Source organism: Tetranychus urticae, chromosome 1 (genome assembly GCF_039701765.1).
Source record: "Tetranychus urticae isolate SD_2017Ah chromosome 1, NJAU_TeUrti_SD_1.0, whole genome shotgun sequence".
Taxonomy (NCBI): domain Eukaryota; kingdom Metazoa; phylum Arthropoda; class Arachnida; order Trombidiformes; family Tetranychidae; genus Tetranychus; species Tetranychus urticae.
The window spans coordinates 8,564,984-8,581,380 of record NC_142958.1 but is presented as its reverse complement, the minus strand read 5'-3'; the positions used below and the strand labels follow the sequence as shown (position 1 = coordinate 8,581,380).

Below are 16,397 nucleotides of genomic sequence, written 5' to 3'. Positions count from 1 at the left end.
CTGTTATTTAGTGTCGTTTCACGGGCAAAGTTACAACAATTAGTTTTCAAGATGAAAAATACGAATAGAAAAAAGACTTAATTTTGATAAACTCTCTCTCTCTCACTCTCTCTTACTGCTGATGGGTAAAATATCGGTGATTGAAGATCCGATCTTGAAACAAGTCATGTTCAATTCCAAGGAGATTAATACCAAAGCAACGAAAATCGTTGCAAAAAAAGTGCTAAAATCGATTTAACCGGCTTGCCCAAGCATTTACTTTCAACTTTGAAACAATTAATTAAATAACATTTGTTTATCTTAAAGTAGATCTATACTAACGAACAAATATCGAAATTGTATCCAATCTCAATTTTTTAAATTAGAGCTACTCAAATTACAAAAATCTTAACGCCATCTACATCCCGAAAAGAGAACTCGATTTAAAAAAATGATTCATTGGATTCTGATTAAATGTTTAGAGCGTTGTTTGAAGTTATCTGGACAGAAAAGAGGAAAAGGATAAAAATTTGTAAATAAAGTAAATTCAAAATAAAAATTCATAAATTTATTAATTTTAAATCGCATTAAACAAAATTACAAGGAATTCTAATCTTTCATTATAATTATTATTATAAACATGAAACTATTACGTCGCTTTTTCTTGCTTGATTTTCTTCTTTTTGGACTTTTCTTTTCCTTTTTCTTTTTCTTTTCCTTTCTCTTTTCCTTTTTCTTTCTCCTTTTCTTTTTCTTTCTCTTTCTTGACCTTCTTTTTGGTAACTTTCTTTTTAACTTTGATAGGTTCTGGTTCTTCGATTTCAGCACCTTCCGGCATCTCTAAACCTTTGATTGTCACTAGTTGGCTATCTTCTTCTTCCTGGTTTTCATCGGGCTTTTTACTTTTCTTCGACTTTTTCCTACTTTCTTTGCTTTTCTTAGCATAAGCCTCAGATGAGGCAAGTCCAGGAATGAAGTTTTTATTTCGTTCTTTGAGTGTAAAGTCATAGGCTTCTTCAGCTGAATCTGGTTCACAAATCACATCAGTTTCATTGAAATTTCTTTTCTTGTTTGTCTTCAGATAATGGGGATTGTTTTCACGATCCAATTGTCTATGTTTGGTATCTTTGTATTTTGAATCTTGTTGATCGCTTTGATCTTGTTGATCTTGTTGATCTTGATAATCTTGATGATCTTGATAGCCATCTTCATTGTTTTCTTTAACATAGAAACTTTGTATAAAATGATTAACCTCTTCCACTTCTTCTTCTGCGTCTCTGAAAGGTTCATCGATAAGTAGCTCTTGAGGAACTGGTACTTTTTGTTGAGCGATCGAAGCAACAGGATTTAATGGATAAGCGTAAAAGATTGATGCAAAGTTTGTGGTTTCTGGTTCCAGACTAATTTTAACTATTTGTAAAAAATTTGTTGCTCTTTCTTGAACTTCAAGATCTTCACTGACCAAAAATGGATCTAAGCAACCTATGATTCTGTTTGCAATTTCTTTCAACTTTTCAGTATCCTTTTCCTCTTCACAAATTTTTGAATAAATTTTGCAAGCATTATGAATAAAAATTGACTCAATATGTGCTGGTAAAGACTGTTTAACTAGAAGGCCAAAAAGGACATTTTGTTTATCAGGTAAATATCTAAAAAAGGAGAAAAATTAATAGAAATTAAAAATGGACAAGAAAACCACAGAAAGAAGAAGATCAACGAATAAAAACTTACTCAACAAATTCACCACATATCCAAGAAGCTGCGTATAATACTTCACATACTGAGGTACTGATGAACATATAAGAATTATCAATAATTATAGCCTGAAAATATAAAAATAAGCACAATTAGGTATTTATAGCAGAAGTGAGAATAACATAATCAAAAAAAAGATACAAACCATCTGGTTCGTTGCAAATTTTCGAATAGATTCCACTCTTATAGCAACATCAAGAATCTTTTGTGAAATAAGGGTACCATGGCTGGTCCCTCCTTCGACTCGAGTCAAATCTATGAGAACTGACAAATACCTGGAAGAAAAAATAAGATTATTAATAAATGCTAAAGCAACAAAATTATTCAATACTAGTGAAATAGACTTACCATTCAAAGTCAACTATGAATTGATAGTCATTTTGCGAGCAAATGTCAATTATCTTGGATAATAATTCATCACGGTATTTGTTTCCTAATTGACTTTCGGACATATTTTTCATTAATTTTTCCACTACTTCCATAAGATTCTTCTTTGAGACCATACCATAAAGAAGATCAAGAGCCCTGGAATTGAAACACAAGTAATGATGATAAATTCATTTTTAAAATTTCATTCAAAAACAAACCTTAACCGAATAGATTCATCTTTATCATCTAAACACGCCAACACCAGATCTTTATGAGCTTGAACACTTTTAGGATGAGTTTTTAATATTTTACTCATAGCAAGGAGTCCAAGATATTTGAGGTTTTGATCGGAATCTTCGATCAAAATTCGTAGCTTCTGTACACATAACTGGATGGAAGAATTGTAGTAAGGCAAACCATTCGAAATAGAAATCAAAATAGCTATAATGGTGTTAACACATTCATATAAAAGTGACATGGCAGAGGTGCTGAAATAAAAAATACATTTAGTTAACCAGGGATTTGAGAAAGATCAAAATGGGTGGAAGTGAGGAGGGAAAGTGGGAAAAAAATTAAAAAAGGCTATAAAAATTTGCTAATTTACCTGTGAATGATATTAGTCAATGGTTCTAATAATTTTTTTCCTAATCTAGGTTCAATGGGCATCAAAGAACCAAACTGAAAAAAAGAAAATTATAAAGGTTTTAGGGTAAAAAATTGTGTGTAATTTTGGTAGCTCATTCATGGAAATTCAATTGTAATTCGTGCTCAAACTAGAGATTTTATCACATTGAGTTGCTACAACTAAATAACTTCTGTCAAAGTAAAATAAAAATAAATAGAAAGTTGCATGGTGATTTGATGGGAAGAATATAATTAGTTAATGATTATGATTTACCTTCTAACAATTTCAATCATAGGCTTGCTTAATTTATAACCCAATACAGGTTCACAGTTTATAAAAACACCGAACTGATGGTTGAATAGAAATTTAAATTAAACTAATTTATTACAGTATTGATTTTAAATTTCAAAGAAGAGCTAAGATTACTATGAAACACAAAATAATTTCTGAAATAATAATAAAATAATATAAAACATTTAACTTACAAGTTTTATAATTTTTATCAACATCCAATTATTTGTTGAAGTTCCCATTATTTTGAAAAAAATTGGAGCTAATGAAAGATAGTTTTTAGGATTCTTCCTAGCAAGCTCGCAAATCACATTAACAGCGGCAGATTGTACTCCTGCAGAAATATTAATTAAATAGTAAAATTTAAAATTTGCAATCCTTGTATGTTTTCGTAGATTAATTCAATACAAACTGCAAGATTACCTGGATCTGGATCTTCTAATTTTTCTTTCAATCGAGGAAAGGCAGGCTTTAATGCTTCAGGATATTTGAGAAATATCTTGAACATAAGCAGAACAGCCTTTTTTCGCAGGTAAGGCTTTGTTGACGACAACAGAGTCATTATATCATTTGCGAGATCATGGCTTAAGTCAGTTGAAACAAAACAGGAAAGGCTAGACATTGCACAGCCGGCATCATACATATTTTGAGAATTTAAATCCTGAAAGAGATGGTTAAAGATTAGAATGAGTCTTGAAGATCTTGAATTAAAATCTTACCTTTTTGATCATGTTTGTTGTCAACATAATAACTTCTGTGTTTTCATTGAAGCATTGTGAAGCTGCAAGATAACCAATTCTCTAGAGTACCAAGGAAGATAATTCATTAGAAAGGATCGATAAAAGTCGGGTGGACTTACCTTATGGGTGAATTTGGTAGAACTCATTACTTCAATGATATTGAAAGCTGCCCAACTCATGTCATACCCAAGCATTTGTAACTGTTAAATATGTAATTATGGTTAACACTAGGAGCATAAATAATTGTTTTGGTACTCACATAAGTTAATTTGGCAACAGCATTTGATTTAATAGCAGCATTATCCTGTTTCAATTCCTCTTTAATCTCTTCAATACATTGGGCAATGTATTTGGCCTGGGGAAGATAAAAAAACAACAAACATCAGATTGAGTTCAATACAGAAAATCAAATGACTCACCTCATTTTCTTTATTATTGCGGATCCCTCTAACAAGATCAGTTAGATTTTTGTCGAAGAAACGCTCAAAATTATCAACAACTTTTCTAAATGTCATTTTAAATTAAATTAATTATAAAAATATGTTGACAAACATAATAAATAGAGACAGTTGTTTGAGTTTAGCCACCTCAAACTTACTTTACCAGAAGAGGGCTCTTCCTTGCAAAAGTTAACCCAATTTTACTGAACATGTTTGGCGCTTTATTTGAAAGTAGCATTTGTAAACAAAATGAAATAAACTTAAATTTTCAAGAAAATCAAACCAAAATTTCGATATCGATTTCAAAACTAAACAATTCTAGGATATTTTATCGAAACATTAAACTGTTAATTTCTCACGAATATTAAATGTGGCTAAAAGTCTGTAAAATTTAAAGAGAGAGCAAAAAGAACAAAAGATTTCATTCAATTTGAGTTTGTGAATCTTCGCTTTCGGTTTATTCCGATTGATATTGTGAAGGAGTTGATGGATTTCCTTTAATTTACTTTTTCTCGATGTATTAGGGTCATTATTTTGGTGTTGTTATTGTAGGAAAGTAATTTATGTGATGTTGGTCAACAATTAGCCAAATTATTAAATGAAGCCTCAAGGAGTGGAAGATGAGACTCAGAAAATGATTGTTAACAGAAACGGGTTTTCAAGCTAAACAATTAAACCCAAAGAGTAAGGTAGAAGAGACAGCAATTTGGAAGGTAAAGACAAAAGTGTTGCCTTATCCCACTGGAGGGGGCTAATTGGAAAATTGAATGAAGGTGTTTTAATAAAGTAAAATTATAAAAATATTGTTAAATTAACCGCCGCAAAATAAACAAATTTGATTGAAGCAAAAGACTTTTTCTTGATTTTCTTGCAATTTGTGCCCTCCGGTGGGATAAGGCAACACTTTTGTCTTTACCTTCCAAATTGCTGTCTCTTCCTACTTTACTCTTTGATTAAACCGGTCTTGACAAAATAACCTCATTGCTCTTTCTCATCATCTTCATCATTCTAAATCTGTTCACAACACACATCGAGTTAACTTCATCACCAACCAACTTGATCATCAACCAATTTTGACAAATGAACAGAAAGCCATTTTTGTTCACATTTAAAATGTCCATGATTTAATCTGTGTGTTTATAAATCATCTTTTTATCATTAAATTAATCAGTTGTGATTTATCATTCCAACTAAAGGAAAAGACTTCAATGAGAGACGACGATTTTGAATCAACCATCAAGGTAAACATGTTTAGTGTTTTAATTAATAATTTAATAATAACCAGCAATCTATCGACACATTTGGTGACAAATTTTCAGCCTAACATTGATTACACTTTTTGATTGATTCCAACTGTAAATCAGGTTGTGCTTGTAGGCAACGGAATTGTTGGTAAATCATCTTTAATTCAACGATATTGCAACGGAATATTTACCAATGAGTACAAAAAGACTCTGGGTGTTGATTTTCTGGAGCGAACTGTAAAGTGAGTTCAAAATTGTTCAATCAGCTGTTGGTTACTAATTTACATTTTGTGTCTTCTTTTTCCAATGTGATTCCAAAGGGCTCATGGACAAGAGATTAGACTAATGTTATGGGATACTGCTGGTCAAGAAGAGTTTGATGCTCTAACAAAAGCTTATTACCGAGGTTTGTATTGAATGAAACAATTTCAACCTTTCCTTTCATGACCAAATTCATTGTCTCAATGGTCCATTTAACCTGCAAATTTTTTACTTTACCATGATTGCACAAAATCTAATTGAGATAATAATTTAATAACGTTAATTGACTGATTGCCTAAAAGGCTTTAATTAAGGTCATCAGTCAATTTCAACCTGTGACTCGATCAATCTAATCAATGAGGCCCTTCAAATTGCTTTTTATACACTTTAATCGTTCCTATATATAAAAATTAATATTAGCTTTCCAGCCATTTAATGTGAGAAACATTTGACTTTAATTGTTTTAAACTTGACTTTAATCAGTCTCAAGGGTTGTTTAACAGTTAATGATGACATTGCCTTTAAAGTGTTGCTAAATTCCCATCTCAATATCATCAAAATGATTATCATACAAGATTGCGATTCACTTATTTTTGGGTTTTCCTTTTCTGGTTTAGGTGCTCAAGCCTGTGTTATTGTATTTTCAACAACTGATCGTGAATCTTTTGATTCTGTTGTTAGTTGGAAGAAAAAGGTTGAATATGAATGTGGTCAAATCCCAATGGCTTTGGTTCAAAACAAGATGGACCTGATTAGTCGAAGTAAAGTGTCTCGAGATGAGGTTGACTCGCTGGCAAGATCAATAAGATTAAAAGTTTTTCGCACTTCCGTCAAGGAAAATCTCAACGTTGACTCAGGTAAGTGTCACACTGAATGATCATGTTGTATGGAAATGGCCAGTTTCCAATTCTTCCGGTTCCTAACGGTTTCTACCCTGTTGATGAAACCATTGAAAGAGTTGCCAGAGAAAAGTAAAACTGAGAAAAGAAAGGAAATGAAAGAAGAAAACCGTTATTCGAATCACAATTTGAATCAAATTTAACCAACCATTAATGTTTCCACTTTCTTCCCTTCTTTCTTTCTTGCTCCATTTATCCATCTTTTTGCCCCTCTTTTTTCATGATTACCGTCATCATTGAACATTTTTACAGTTTTTTCATACTTGGCAGAATCTTATGTAGACTCTGTAACGGAAAATCAAGAAGAAAGGTCAGTCACGAAATTGACCAATCCTACCCAAAAATCGGACTTAATATCAAGTAAGTTAGTCTATCCCTTAATTCATCATCATCATCATTATTATCATCATTACCATTATCTTTTTGCTGTTATCTCAATCATTTTATCATTTCAAGTTAACCTGCCCTGAACCTTCCACCCGCTCAGTTTCCTCTTCACTCATCCAACTTTAGTCTCTTTATGAATCTCATTTTCTTATTGTTGTTGTTCAACTATTATAAGTACAACTATTGAGCTGAGAATAGCCTTTAACTCTCTTTAATCATCGCCATCTTTTAAGGTCATTTCATTACATTTTAAATTAACTCACATTTTTCAACAATTTTGTTACTCCTTTCTTTACTTTTGCTGTTTTATTTGTTGTCTCGATTTTATTTTTCTTTTCTTTCTTTTCGTTTCTTTTTTCAGCTCCAATATTTAAATTAAGATCAAATGGTGGATCAAAGTATCGTCGTAAACGAATGAATGGTCCTCATGGTATAACATCCAATTGTAATGCTCCTGTTATTCATCATTTTCGTTATAAGAATAGGTTTCACTTGATTCCTCCCCTTCGACCAGCCAATTCAACCATTTTGCTTCATCATAGGCGATATTATCCTCAAATGCATTCAAGGCAATCAGATAAATTGTTGAAAAATACCGTTTTCAAGAGTTGTTGGCTTTTCTAATAATAAAGATCTCATCATATTGGTTATGATTAGACAAAATTCATTCATCGATTATTCTTTATTTCATTCGCCACCAAATCATGGAATCATCTGTGCGACAAAGAAAAGAGTCCAAATTGTAAAATTGGGATCATCTTTCAAGGAAAGTGTCTAAAACATTAGCCCAGAAAAACTCGAAACTCATCCCGCAACTGTTATCAATGAGCTGACTTTTTTACTGATCATTAATTTACTAAACATTGATAACCAATCGATTCCAGATGATTTACTCCGAATGACCTACGAACTCTTATAATCATGCGCTTGCCTCTTGGAATCACTGGCGCAATGAATAAATCGGTGGATTTAGAATCAAAACGTACTAGTAAAAAAGCGACAGAACTTTTTGATGTTCTTAATCTTGTGATTCTATTATTTCGTAAATTACGATCTTAATTCGTAAAGTTCAATTCTAAAGTTAAATGAGAATGGAGTTTGAAGGAAGATGCTTTGAAAAGCTTTACAACTCCAAACACATTTAGACACTTTCCTTGTCAATTTGTATTCTGAATGTTGCACAGAACCTCCAATGATCCAATTTTGATTCCGTTATATTTGACGTTACAATGATAATGTTTAAATTCCAGAACATCTATCATGAATTGTTGAACTAATTTTTTCTAAAATTAATTATTGAAATTTATTTTTTGTCGTAACATTGTACAGTTCTAATTATAGGTTAGTTTCGTTCAAAAAGCAAAACTTGTCGAGTCATTTTTTAAAAACCAAAAGCTGACAATTCAGTTGATTCAAGTTTTTCATATTTAGATTCTCAAACCTCTAAAACCAAAATCGACGACAATCCAAAGACTGATTCACCAGTTATCGACAATTTACTGAAAATTTTGAAAATCAAACAATGAAGATGATTTTTTATCTTAAAAAAGCTATTTACTCATTGCATTTATAATTACTTGACTCAATCACGATTTACAGCTGCAAAATATGAGAAAGGGATTGATTTCAAGATAATAACGGGATAAATTAACGTTTATTGAATTGTTTCTTAAATTTGATATTCAATATGATTGATATTTTTGGTATGGAACCCAATTTTTTCATTTTAAGATTGGACGTCAACATGCAAGCACTTGAAATCATTTTCAATAAACGGTTTAAATCTAAAATCTAAAAGTCTTGTTGAGAAGGATTTAGATTGCGATTTAATCAGTTAAGCGTGTTTTCTGGTACGAACTATAATCTCCACAGATTTATGCTAATCTAAACTGATCTGACATATCAACTTTTCATAAAAATATAATCCGATTTGGTTAGTTTGTTCAAAGACATTGGTCAAATAATTGCACATAAATCTGGATCTTTTTGTTGCTGGTTTTGGGTTAAAATGGGTACAAAGAAGAATAATTATATTTGGTTGATGACAAAAAAGAAATACATTAAAATGATTAAAGATAGAAACATGATGATGATTATAATTAAAACGGTTATCCACATGATATATTGAATTTCTTTGGTAAATATTCAATGAAGCATTGCTGTCCTTGGCATTGTTTTAACTCTGCATGACCAATGAAGGAATTAAAACTGAAAAAACTGGTTAATTTACAATGTTGATTCTCACTTAGACTTAACATTTTTACTGTTTACAAATCAATCTATCGATAAACCCATTTTTTCCTAAAAAAGGGTTGACCTTTTACTTGCAATGTTTACAAATGTGTGTGTTGAAAAATGTGCGTTCAAAAAGCAACACCAGTGATTAGTTGAACCTCAAACCTTATCAATTGTGAGTTGAGTAAATAGTTAAAGTAAAAATAAAAGTTCCAAGGTTGATTAATCATTTTTACTGTGTTCACAGAGAGACTGGAGAGATTCTGTGAGATTCTGGTTAGACTCGGTGTTGGTTTGGTGGGAATAAACAATGTTATCAATGGTTAAAGTGACAATTAAAGTGTTTCCCATTATCATCTTTGACTCAACACAATAAAACCCAAACACAAGTGTATCCATTTCATTGCTCTGTGTTAATCCAGTCACAATCCTTTTCCTACTCACAGATCTTTCAACTTTTCCCTTCCAGTCTTCTTCCTTCTCCAGTCATCTTCTTACCCATCTTCTTCTTCCTCATCTATCTTCCCTCTCACCCTGTTGATCCATTGCCAAAAATTAAATTTAAAAATGCCACTTATCAAGGGTTCAAGTTGCGGAATGGCAACCCAAGTTAACATCTAAACCCAACATCGACTGCAGTCTAACCACTCGCTTTTTATCATGTTTTTTATAATTTTATTTTCATCTTTTTTAATTGTTGTATCCTCATCAACCAAGATATTATCATTATTATCATCTTTATCTTCCCTCTCAACCTCATCATCATCTTTAAATATTAGTGAAACTTGTTTCCAATCATTAAAAACTTACTTTAATCAAACAAATTCAACACAACCCGGTAAGCCATTTCATTAAGCTAAACCCGAAACCAATATCTTACCCAAATGTGTGTTCAATGTTGCCTTTTCATTTCTTTCCAGTTCATAATGATTCTCAAATTTCACCAATTTTATTCATCAACAATCTCAGATTGTTTGGTTCCTATGATGAGTGTCTCAGTATTGATGTAAAACAATCTAATAATCTTTCCTTCCATGGAGTTTACTGTAGAGCAAAGCTTAATGTTTCCAATGTAAGTCTTGTTTCAAATGTAAACATTGAATCACACAAATCACATTTCTAATCTTTTTATCTCTTCTCCAGCTTAACCCATTACACCCAAATGTAAGTGAACAAATGTCAATGGGTTTATGTGCACCTTCAACCTGTTCAACAATGGACATTGAAAATCTGTTAGCCATTCAAAATAATGGTAAGTAATCATTTATTTATTATATCAGTCAATATGTAGCTTCACACTTTGAGCAAAAATTATTTACACTCACAAGTCAACCTAATGAAACAATTGATTGTCACCTCAATTTCAACCCATCATACGATGACAAAACCAATACAAAGTAAACAAAAGGTAAAATTACAAGGCTAATGCGTGACTTGACAATCTAATTATTGACAACAATCAATTCTGTTAACTTAATTTTCTCGATCAATATCATTTTGTCCCAATTTGTCTTTCCTTTAAACTTGATCAACACATTAACATGTAAAAAATAGAGTTGAACATTTTCATGCTTTCTGTTTATCAATGTCTTGTGATTTTTTTATTATCACCAATAATTATTGCTAAATTGTTCCAGTTATGAACGATGAAATATATTGATAAAATGATAGTTCATTGATCTGTTACTGAAAAGAAGAGAGAAGCTAATTTCACTGATTATCTCTATTTTTTCAATGATTCAGTGATAGAGGCAAAGGTTTTATCATGTCATGGTCGATCTCCGGAAACTCTGGATTCCTCTGAAATAGTTGTCATGTAAGTTTTCAAGCAACATCAGGCTTGACCATTGCACAGTAAATTGAATCTATTCTTTTCTCCCCTTTAGCTGTGTTCTGATAATTCTTGGTTTGGTCGTTCTTCTTGGAACTTCATTGTCAACCTATTTTCGTTTATGTGGCCATAAACCTTTTCGCAAACGAGCCAAAATTTTGATTGCATTTTCTGTCTATGAAAATTCACTAAAGTTAATGGATCCAAAAACATCCGATAAAAACATTTCATGTCTTTCTGGACTTCGTTTTATTGCTCTCTGTTTCATTGTTTTGGGCCATACATATTCATATCACAGTCAAATCTCTATTGGTAAATGAGTTTAACTTTAAACTTGAAACTGTTTTTCTTATTGTTTTATTTTGTTTTCCTGGCTACAGTTGATCCTGAATCTGTTCAGATAGAGATTAAAAAGCTGTGGTTCCAAGTGTTTTTAAACTTTACTCCATGGGTTGATACATTCTTCTTGATCAGTGGTTTACTGGTCACTTACGGAGGTCTGGACAGTTACAAGAAAATCTTTACAAACGACGATTCCATGCTTAAATGTGCAGTCAACTCGATGAAGACAATGGGAGCTTCAATAGCTCATAGATATTTAAGGTAAGAAAAAGATCATTTATTTTGAGCCAATTGTCTCAATTGGCTGATGTTTTACCGAGTTTACCGTTTCACTGATTCATGTACCTTTTAACTTACAGAATGACTCCGACATTGGCATTTACAATCTGTATTTACATTGTTGCCGGTAAAATTGGTTCAGGACCTGAATGGAGTTTCATGCAGAGTATCAGTAATCCTTGTAAATTAACTTGGTGGCGGAATCTCATTTATATCAACAACTTTTTTTCATCCAATGTGGTAATTTGACAAAACCATTTCCATTACATTCAAAACAATCTAACATTTTTTTGGGTTTCTTTTCAGTGCATTGGACATACTTGGTATTTGGCTGATGATTTTCAATTTTATATCTTTTCTACTTTTATCCTTGTTCTTTTATCATCAAGGTATTGACTTTTCTTCGGTAAAATATTTCAAATCAAAAGTAACTTTAAATTTTGTCTTTATTTTCAGTGTTCCAGTGGTGGGTTTATCAATCATTGGATCAGCCTTGTTTGCATCAATAATGGCAACCGCAGTAACTACATTTGTAACCCATTCATCAGTCACTCCATTAGCTGTTTCAATCGACGGCTCATCTCAGACTATCCAAGAAGTCCACCTTTATATTTGGCCTTTTTTCCGTGTCGGACCTTTTCTTATTGGAATACTTCTTGGCTATGTTATACTCAGATATGGAGATATTGGAATTTCCAAGGTTTGTTGAATTAAATTACATGGAAAAATGAAAATTAATCATTTTCTTTTCTTCTCTAGCGAATCAATGTTTCTCTCTGGGTTTTATGTCTATCAACTGTAACTGTCGTTACAATGGCATCTTATAGATGGACAAATGGCCATCCAGCTTCCTTATTTGAATCAGTTGTGTACAGCTCTTTACACCGAATTATTTGGTCAATATGTTGGTCTTACATGATTGTCTCATGCCATTATGGTCATTGTCCACTCGTCAATAACCTACTTGGATGGAAAGCTTTTGTTCCTCTCGGCAAATTGACTTATCATGCTTATCTCATTCATTTGCTTTTCATCTACATGCACATTGCTTCCAACAGGACAACAATCAACTTCTCACATTACAACATGGTATGGATTGGTGAACAAATTGATAAATTCAGTTATAATAATTTCTCTTCTTTTCCTCAGTTTATATTATATTTAGGCTATCTAACCATATCCATGCTATTCAGCTATGTTTCTGCCATCCTGTTCGAGTTGCCATTCGCCAACCTGGAAAACATCTTCTGGCCCAAGAAGTTAACTGAAACTGTACAAATCAATGGACAAATATCGGCCAGTCAATCAACTGGCTTATCAAACAATTACCAAAGTGAGACCATCGACGATCGATTTATAAACATTTTTCAAAACAAACCAGAAAATCAGAACAATAATGTTTTGGTTTATTAAAGATCAACCTTTCAAAGTAAATAGTTGAAATTTTCCAACAATCAATATGCAAATTGACTGTGAATAAGTTTCACTATTTATCATTTTGTAACAATACATTTTTCATTGTGATTACCTCTCGAGTCTTAACCGTTTAATTGTGTTAATGATGACTCTTTTTGTTTACCATTAATCGATTAATTTCTTTCTTTTTTTTCTGATTCTACCATTGTAAATAAAATCTAATTAAACAAGAATTTTTTGCTAAATAAAGAACAACCTTGAATACATTTGAGCATTCAACATGAATTTGGTTCATTACATGGTTGATGAACATGAAGGGTTGGCAATTATTCCGATTCATTTAGCTTTACTTTCTTCTCAACATTAATAATTCAATTTTCTTGTCTCATTTAAGATTTACTGAGCAGTCGAGAGCCGGCGTAGTCTGAGCGAGCGTTTTCAATCCAAATGTTGTAACGATTATTGCATTTTTGTAGTAAAATATGTTATTCAGAAGCAGAATTATTATTATTATTATTAGAATTATTAATATTTCGTTTGAACGCTGCCCATCGAACTTTTGATTGGACATTTGCCCAAAAAATTTTACCTTTTGCTCTTTTTAATCAAATTAAAAATTCTGGATATGTAAACTGACAAATATTCATAAATGCACTTAAACACAAAGGAACTTTTCGTGAAGAAACTTGACTAGCGATGCACTAAAAAAATAACTTCACTGAAAATAATCAAACCTCAGGCAATAAGTGCCTGTGTGGCGAGAATTTCATTTTAATAAGAGTTCTTTACAGATTAAAGCTGCATGATATAATCTTTGAAGCTTTACCTACATCAATTATTTAATTTTTAAAAATATCATGTAAATCACAAACTAAGGCGTCGTATTCCTGTCTTCTTTTTTCCAAAATCATATTCTCCAGTGCAAAAGTCCATGGTAAAACCAATAGCTTCACTTGTTAGATCAGATGCTTCTATGTCGTGATTTTTTGCATGCTCTCTAACTATTCTGGCCATAACAACAGGTGTATTTCCGGGGTATGTGAATTTACTGATACGAAGTGTTATTCCGTCAGAGATGGAGTATTCAGAGATTCCAATTTTCATCGGATAAAAAGTACCTCCATAGACTCATTCATGATTTTTTCCGCTTCATTCCGAGTGGCACATAATACATTTGACCGGAGACATATCGAACGTTTTTTTCATTTTACGCCTTCATGCAGGCATAACTCATGAACGGTTAGTGCTACAGACTTCAGACTTGAACCATAAGCTTATCAAGATTGCACAACGATAAACACAAGTGCTCAAGGTTATTCAAGGTCAATTCTTGTTTTGACCTCTAATTGACCTTGAAAGGTCATTTTCTGAAATCTGAAATTTTTCTGACCCAATAGTGTTAGTTACATGTTCATAACTCATACCCCTGGAAAAATGAAATGATAACCTTGAGCACTTGTGTTTATCGTTGTGCAATCTGGATAAGCTTATGGTTTAAGTCTGAAGTCTGTAGCACTAACCGTTCGTGAGTTATGCCTGCATGAAGGCGTAAAATGAGAAAAAACGCCCGGTACTATGATGCAGCAATTTTTTTCGTATTTTTCCATTTTTATTTTCTACATTATTAAGTAAATTTTATTCTTGCAGGTTAACAAGATAACTTTTAAATTTGAAAATGGTATAGTGAAAGAAAATTTCCGAGCACCCAACATTCTTTAATTTCTCACTTTTGTTGGAAGGTTATTCTAAAAACTTTGGTGCCACGATTCACGATTATGAACATCAGCAAAAACAGAAATGAAAAACGACACACAAATGCGGTCTTTTTATGATGATCACAGAGATAACTATTTCAAAGTCTCATACAATACAATTAACGAAGAGTTATTGTTATTTTTATTTCCTTTTCCTTAAATTTGGCTCCTCAATAAAATTTACTTATTTGTAAACAATAAGAATGTGAATTAAGAATTGCGTTAAGAGACTAAATGATAATAATTTGAGTGAATCTTGTAAATAGCCTATTGATTCGTCAATTGATATTTAAAGGTTAATGTTGAGCCCAATGTTCAGCTCTTATCAAATGATTGCGAAAAGGATAAAAAATTAAATCTTTACTCATTTGGATTTTGTCAATGATAACATTTACCATTTGAAATTTAAACGGAAAAACAGGCCTAGTTGAAACCAAGAAAAATATAATTTCAACTCATTTCATTTGCTGAGAAATGAGAATCTGAACGATAGAAATTCAAACGATAGTAAAAAAACTGTCTCACGTCTCATTGACATTGAAATTATTTCAATAAACATTCAACCAATCTAAAAATTTTTGCACTCTCAGAAAATGACCTCCAAATATCAATTAGAGATCAAATAACGTAATGACCTTGAATGACTTCGCCCTTAAAATATGACAATAGAGTATCGCCCAAATTTCCATAAAAAAATATCTAACCTGGAGGTCACTCAGGGGCGAAGATATTGCCAATTTACAACAATAAAATTAGCTGAAATGCCCTGTGTATAAAGTCAAACTATGAAATTTTTGCGGGAAGATTGTGACTAAACTAAACGGGTTCTAAAAAATTTTTTACAGAATGAAAGCCCTGATTGAACTTCAATTACAAAAAATAGTGAGAGCTTTCTCGAAATGCAGGTTGCTGAGAAATTAGCGTTCAAACAGGGTGGGGGAAAAAGCATAATCCGTATCTTTTACTATTGACTTTTGGGGAAAAACTTTTTGGTTATTCAGGTTGATGGTTTATTGTTGGATTAGAAGGATAAGTAAAACTGTCTTTCGAGTGAAGAGTTAGTGAAAAATATGATATTTTAACTGTATAAAAAGATTGCATTTTGTTCAGCTGTATAACCAGATTTTAATTTATTTTTACCTTTTTCTCATGGACGATGGTTTTTCATCAAGAATTTGAGTCTTTAAATATGGATTGAATTTATTATACTCAGTGGGGCCGGCTTTTTTCCACCACATCCATCACTTCATCAACCACTTTTTTACCGTTTTTTGCCGCATTGGACAATACGGTGAAAAAAGCCAGTCCCGTATTCAGTGAAAAAATTACGATCAGTCATGATCGTAGGTTTCACTTGTAATGATGAATAATGAATTGGATTTTGATTTTTCAAAAAAGCTATCGAGTTGTGAATGAAATGCTCAGGCATGCTTGTTATTGCAGTAATAAGCTATGAATTTAGTAAGTTTGAAAAAATCTGACTTACCTGGAAAAAATTCGAGATGTCATCATGTATAATAACTTATAGCCTTCTATATTTACTGAAAATT

At 32.0% G+C, this 16,397-nt stretch overlaps 3 protein-coding genes across 3 annotated transcripts; 2 read left to right on the top strand and 1 right to left on the bottom strand.

Annotated features, from left to right (window-relative positions):
- Positions 1–525: 525 nt before the first annotated feature.
- g (adaptor-related protein complex 3, delta 1 subunit-like garnet) lies at positions 526–4,368 on the bottom strand. The gene is made up of 12 exons (XM_015933042.3): positions 4,179–4,368; positions 4,019–4,114; positions 3,879–3,959; positions 3,739–3,819; positions 3,443–3,680; positions 3,214–3,353; positions 2,708–2,781; positions 2,322–2,591; positions 2,083–2,259; positions 1,880–2,009; positions 1,711–1,802; positions 526–1,628 (listed from the first exon to the last, which is right to left on the bottom strand). Exons 1-12 carry the CDS (start codon positions 4,272–4,274, stop codon positions 629–631), a joined length of 2,475 nt encoding a protein of 824 aa, XP_015788528.2. The 5' UTR covers positions 4,275–4,368; the 3' UTR covers positions 526–628.
- Positions 4,369–5,204: 836 nt separating this feature from the next.
- On the top strand, positions 5,205–7,657 carry Rab23 (RAS oncogene family member Rab23). Its single transcript, XM_015932906.3, has 6 exons — positions 5,205–5,440; positions 5,564–5,685; positions 5,764–5,849; positions 6,322–6,561; positions 6,856–6,963; positions 7,352–7,657. Exons 1-6 carry the CDS (start codon positions 5,408–5,410, stop codon positions 7,612–7,614), a joined length of 852 nt encoding a protein of 283 aa, XP_015788392.1. The 5' UTR covers positions 5,205–5,407; the 3' UTR covers positions 7,615–7,657.
- Positions 7,658–9,231: 1,574 nt separating this feature from the next.
- LOC107365679 (nose resistant to fluoxetine protein 6) lies at positions 9,232–13,357 on the top strand. Its single transcript, XM_015933229.3, has 11 exons — positions 9,232–10,063; positions 10,146–10,297; positions 10,369–10,477; positions 10,969–11,041; positions 11,112–11,368; positions 11,437–11,659; positions 11,758–11,917; positions 11,984–12,066; positions 12,134–12,377; positions 12,437–12,766; positions 12,827–13,357. The coding sequence occupies exons 1-11, from the start codon at positions 9,886–9,888 to the stop codon at positions 13,088–13,090; spliced, it is 2,073 nt and encodes a 690-aa protein (XP_015788715.2). The 5' UTR covers positions 9,232–9,885; the 3' UTR covers positions 13,091–13,357.
- Positions 13,358–16,397: the final 3,040 nt, after the last annotated feature.

Bases quoted from the DNA above. Each gene is read 5' to 3' on its own strand.
- g (XM_015933042.3), bottom strand. From the start codon at position 4,274: ATGACATTTAGAAAAGTTGTTGATAATTTTGAGCGTTTCTTCGACAAA. The intron at 3,354-3,442 runs GTAATCTTGCAG...ATATTTCTGCAG, and splicing joins ATTAGAAGATCCAGATCCAG to GAGTACAATCTGCCGCTGTT. The intron at 2,782-3,213 runs GTAAGTTAAATG...TCTTTTTTTCAG, and splicing joins TGATAAAAATTATAAAACTT to TTTGGTTCTTTGATGCCCAT.
- Rab23 (XM_015932906.3), top strand. From the start codon at position 5,408: ATGAGAGACGACGATTTTGAATCAACCATCAAG. The intron at 5,441-5,563 runs GTAAACATGTTT...ACTGTAAATCAG, and splicing joins ATTTTGAATCAACCATCAAG to GTTGTGCTTGTAGGCAACGG. The intron at 6,562-6,855 runs GTAAGTGTCACA...ACATTTTTACAG, and splicing joins AAATCTCAACGTTGACTCAG to TTTTTTCATACTTGGCAGAA.
- LOC107365679 (XM_015933229.3), top strand. From the start codon at position 9,886: ATGTTTTTTATAATTTTATTTTCATCTTTTTTAATTGTTGTATCCTCA. The intron at 11,918-11,983 runs GTAATTTGACAA...GTTTCTTTTCAG, and splicing joins ACTTTTTTTCATCCAATGTG to TGCATTGGACATACTTGGTA. The intron at 12,767-12,826 runs GTATGGATTGGT...TCTTTTCCTCAG, and splicing joins ACTTCTCACATTACAACATG to TTTATATTATATTTAGGCTA.